General features: G+C 40.8%; 1 protein-coding gene across 2 annotated transcripts; it reads left to right on the forward strand.

Moving 5' to 3' along the window:
- Window positions 1-124: 124 nt before the first annotated feature.
- On the forward strand, window positions 125-3,649 carry GTF2H3 (general transcription factor IIH, polypeptide 3, 34kDa). 2 transcript variants are annotated; one of them, XM_009073342.1, is made up of 12 exons: window positions 125-202; window positions 433-539; window positions 1,166-1,329; window positions 1,588-1,650; window positions 1,889-1,918; window positions 2,387-2,415; window positions 2,503-2,577; window positions 2,754-2,807; window positions 3,032-3,100; window positions 3,227-3,362; window positions 3,446-3,482; window positions 3,580-3,649. In XM_009073342.1, the coding sequence occupies exons 2-12, from the start codon at window positions 463-465 to the stop codon at window positions 3,647-3,649; spliced, it is 804 nt and encodes a 267-aa protein (XP_009071590.1). In that variant the 5' UTR covers window positions 125-202; window positions 433-462. The 2 variants fall into 2 exon arrangements, with proteins under 2 accessions (XP_009071590.1, XP_009071591.1); XM_009073343.1 differs by lacking the exons at window positions 2,503-2,577; window positions 2,754-2,807 and having other exon boundaries at window positions 128-202.
- Window positions 3,650-4,524: the final 875 nt, after the last annotated feature.

A 4,524-nucleotide genomic window follows, 5' to 3' on the forward strand; every position in this document is an offset into this window, starting at 1 on the left:
CGGGACCCAGCAGCCCTCGGTCAGCCGGGCCTGGGCCCTCCACACTGGTTCCCTGTGGGAGGCAGAGCCGAGGTCTGGAGCCCGCGGGCTCGCGGTGACAGTGCCGTGCGGTCCCTTCGCAGATGACGAGCTGAACCTGCTGGTCATCGTCATCGACACCAACCCCATCTGGTGGGGGAAGAGGGCGCTGGGAGAGCCTGAGGTATGGCCCTGCGTGCTGGGACTGCTGGTGGACGTTTCTAAGGGAAATAAGATGATTTTTCTTAAGGTGTGAGTAAATCAGCAAGAGATGGGGTTAGTCTTTGACTTATGAACTAGGCTAACACTATCGATGTCAGAATACTCTTTAAAAATAACATTCTGTATCACTAAAGTTTTTTTCTTCTGACTTCTCTGTAAACATTACTATGCTATTGTTCCTTTTTGCAGCAGTTTACCCTGTCGAAATGCATCGATGCAGTGATGGTACTGGGAAATTCACACTTATTCATGAATCGAACCAACAAACTCGCTGTGATAGCAAGTCACACACAAGAAAGGTAGAGTTGCTTCTTAACAGGGTAAAGGGTTAAAGTGCACTTTCCTATCTGTGTCTCCTGATCTTGAAGTATATCACTGAAACTGAATTTGAAGTGTGTAATGTAAGAAACCAGCTGAAACAGTATAGGAAAGAAGTAATCTTAGTGCCTGACAAAGTAACAAAAAGGCTTAGAAGATAGAAGGAAGGTTTAAATAGACTTAGAGAGAGAGAGAGAGGATGGTAGAGGTGTGTGGAGTGGGACAACGTAAATGGCAGAAGTTTCCTGCTCCTTCCTTTCAAGACTCTTTTAAATCTCTCTCTTAAGTGTCTCTTAAGAGAACTGGGAAAGTGATACCATGGCTGTACTTGGAGGTAAATCCTGAGACTCACAAATATCTGCAGGGAAAATATCCACTAAGCAGGATAAACTTCAAGATCAGGAGACAGAGATAGGAAAGGAAGAAGCCAAACCAGCCTGAGTTTGAAGGTTCTCTCCCTTATGTAGTCAATTTAATATCTGAAGTCTTAAAAGTATTTTAAATTGCACTTCAGAGTTTTGCTCTCTGCACCTGATTAATTTATGGCATTATTTTTCTTCCAGGGTTAAAGACAGAGCATGAATACTTTGTTTTCCTTCTGTTTCAGCCGTTTCCTGTACCCTGGGAAGCGTTGGGCTTTTGCAGATCCCTCTGGAGAAGGAAGCAGTTCCATGGAATCTAATTGCTCTGGCAGCAAGGATGGAAAATATGAATTATTAACAGCCATAAATGATGCAATTGCAGAAGAGATTAAAGACCTCATGACAAAAAGTAAGGAGAAGAAAATTCCAGCCTTAATGTGTGGATTGCAAAACACTTGGACTCTCCAGGAGCTGTAGGAATTTCCTCTGTTTTCATTGTGTGATTTTTTTGTATGTTTACAGTAGATGAGTTTATTAGGATTGACACTTCTGGCCTCTGCATTCATACTGTTTGCCAAAGATAAAAACAGGTGGTGTTTGGTATGGAGAGGTTGAGGAACTGTTTTTATGTATAAAAGTAACTTCTGCAGCTTTCCTTGCATTGCAGCTGACGTGAAGGGCCAACAAACAGAAACTCTGTTAGCAGGATCACTTTCTAAAGCACTTTGCTGTATCCTTTTGATCACAGAATCTTCAAAACCTTTCTGTGTTTTAAGACTGTTTCTGATAATATTTGTTAAGTTTTCCTGTTCTATTTCTTTATATAATACTTCAACCTGAAATGTTTGGCTAATAACTGTGGGTTGTCCTTCTTAAATGTGTGTTGGCCAAGGTGGTGAATATGTGGTATGGATCCTGGAGGAATTTCCAGGAATAGAATGTAGATTCCTTAATGATAGCAAATACAGACATCAACAAGATGAGCAAAGATTTAAAAGGTAACACCTCCTGTTTTCCATACTTGCACAAACGTGTGGCCCTGAGTGACAGGTGGAAATGCATATGTACACATGAACAAATATGTATGTTTTGACACACTGCCATTTGCAGAACTGGCAGTAATAGATACAGGTTTGTCCTGATCATTTGGAGTTGAGTAGTTTAAACTCAGTCTGGGTGACAATCAGAAGTAAAGGACTTGAATTTTAGTCCATGTTCTTATGCAGATTTTCTGTTGCATGTGAGTGAAACTGTAGCTGGAATCTCCTTAGAGGCTGAGAGGAATTAGCCCATGGATACTTGTCACTGGGACTGTCAAACAGTTTCATATAGATATTTTCTCTGAGCTCATATCCCTAACATCCAAGAGGTTTGATATCTAGCTGAGGTGTCAAATGCTACAGAATTAAAAGGGCAAACTACAGGGATAATGTGCTCATGCATTTCTCTTTCTTTTTAATACTTAGCCAATCAAGAAATGAAATCAAGGATTTTGGTAAGAGGTTTTTTTGCTGTCAGTTTTCTTTTAGTCTTGAAATCCAGTGACATATATAGGCTAACAAGTCTGAATTGTTTTATTTAGGTCATCAAAGCCGCAGAAGACAGCGCATTGCAGTATATGAATTTCATGAACGTGGTCTTTGCAGCACAGAAACAGGTGGAGCTGACATGTTTTTCTCATATATTATCTTTTATTTATGTGCAAACACAACAAAATTGTCCAACTCTCTTATGATTACCTGCAGAAGCAGATGCATTTGTTGTGGAAATGAGTCATGACAGTAACACTGCCAGGGCTGGATTTGGTTTCCATGCATTTCCTCTCTTTTGCAGAGTATTTTGATTGATGCCTGTGTCTTGGACTCTGATTCAGGTCTTCTACAGCAGGTACAGACTTCCCGTTCTTATTTGCTGTTTCTGGTAACACATAAATACTTGATACTGGACAGTTTGATATGTTCTTCAGGTCTTCCCTTTAATCAGGAGTGGGTGTGGAGCTGTGTCCAGTGGAGCTGACAGTTCTGACACAGAGGCTTTGTGCAGTGTGTGGGTGTCTTGAATATCCTGCTAGCTCATAAACCAGCAGTGTGCTCATTCTCTGTGCTTTGCAGGCCTGTGACATCACGGGTGGCATATATCTGAAAGTGCCCCACATGCCATCCCTGCTGCAGTACTTGTTGGTGAGTCACTTCAAAAACACTTCGGGGTTTTTTGCTGTGTCAGATGTGAAATCTCACCGACTTCATTAACAAGGTAACACAGCAGTACCAGTCCAATCCACAAAGCATTTTTCTCTGTCCGTGCAGTGGATGTTTCTCCCTGATCAAGAGCAGAGGTCACAGCTTGTCCTTCCACCTCCTGTTCATGTTGACTACAGAGCTGCCTGCTTCTGTCACCGGAACCTCATTGAAATTGGCTACGTCTGCTCTGTGTGCTTGTCAAGTAAGCTGAGAAATATTTAAGAGTCTGATTTCTTACATTCAAAAAACTTATTTGTAGTGAAAACGAATTGTTTTCTTTTCCAGTATTCTGCAACTTCAGCCCAATTTGCAGCACCTGCGAGTGAGTGTTTCTCCTTCTTGTTCCTGGGGTGGGTGTGGAAATATGTTCAGTACACCTGACAGTTCCTTTTTGATGTTTTTGGTTTTTTTTTCCCCAGGACTGCTTTCAAAATCTCCTTGCCACCTGTCATGAAAGCGAAGAAGAAGAAATTAAAGGTAGCTGCCTAACGTCCTTATGTAAATACATCATTACCTCCTCCAGTAATTCCAGAGAATGGAACTTACTTGAGAACTTGATGGCACTTTTTGTTGGATATGGATGAGAACTGTATGCAGTGCTATTACTTAGGGGATAAATACTTCAATCCTATGTCTTCTACGCAGCCATTTCAGTAACAAATCACTGTATTGCCATGTTTAAATACTGTTTTAAATACTGTTTATGGATTGTAGGAGGAACCAGAGTTAAGTTAAGAAGTGAAGGTATTCTGGCCACAAAGTTTCCCACCTCTCAGTTATTTTCAAAGACAAGAAAGCTTTGATTCTTTTTGTATGTTGATGTAAAGTTAAGAATGACCATTTCTAGTGTGTAGGATCAGAACCATAACACAGTGTTGTTTAGGGACTTCAACTTCTTGCAAGAGATTTTTGGACTGATGCTGTTTCAGTTTCAAAACAAATGAGCCAACGTTTTCAAGATGGTTTGGGAGCCACTTGGAAAACCAAAGGTGCTAGTTGCCCTTTGTGTGCACTCACATGTGTTCATATTGCTCTGACTGTGCTGCCCTTGTGCTGTTTCTTTCTCAATTTGCTGTCTCTTTATTTGTGAATAAAAAAGCCTCCCTGTGTTTTAAATAACATCAGTGAATGCAGACTAGTAGGTTAGTCTTTGAGGTTGTATTTTGACACTGGAAAACAAAAAATTAAGTTGTATGACAGCAGGGTCAGTTCTTTTTGTAGCGTGTGGTTTGACATCTGCCATTTGACAACAACAAAGAGCTTTGGATGAGTGAATTTTACAGCAGGACAACAAACAAACAAATGCTCTTCCTTTCTAAAAACAACTCTGTGGTTTGGTGGTTTAACCTGTTGTTCTCCTAAAA

This window comes from Acanthisitta chloris, unplaced genomic scaffold (assembly GCF_000695815.1).
Source record: "Acanthisitta chloris isolate BGI_N310 unplaced genomic scaffold, ASM69581v1 Scaffold46164, whole genome shotgun sequence".
NCBI classification, from domain to species: domain Eukaryota; kingdom Metazoa; phylum Chordata; class Aves; order Passeriformes; family Acanthisittidae; genus Acanthisitta; species Acanthisitta chloris.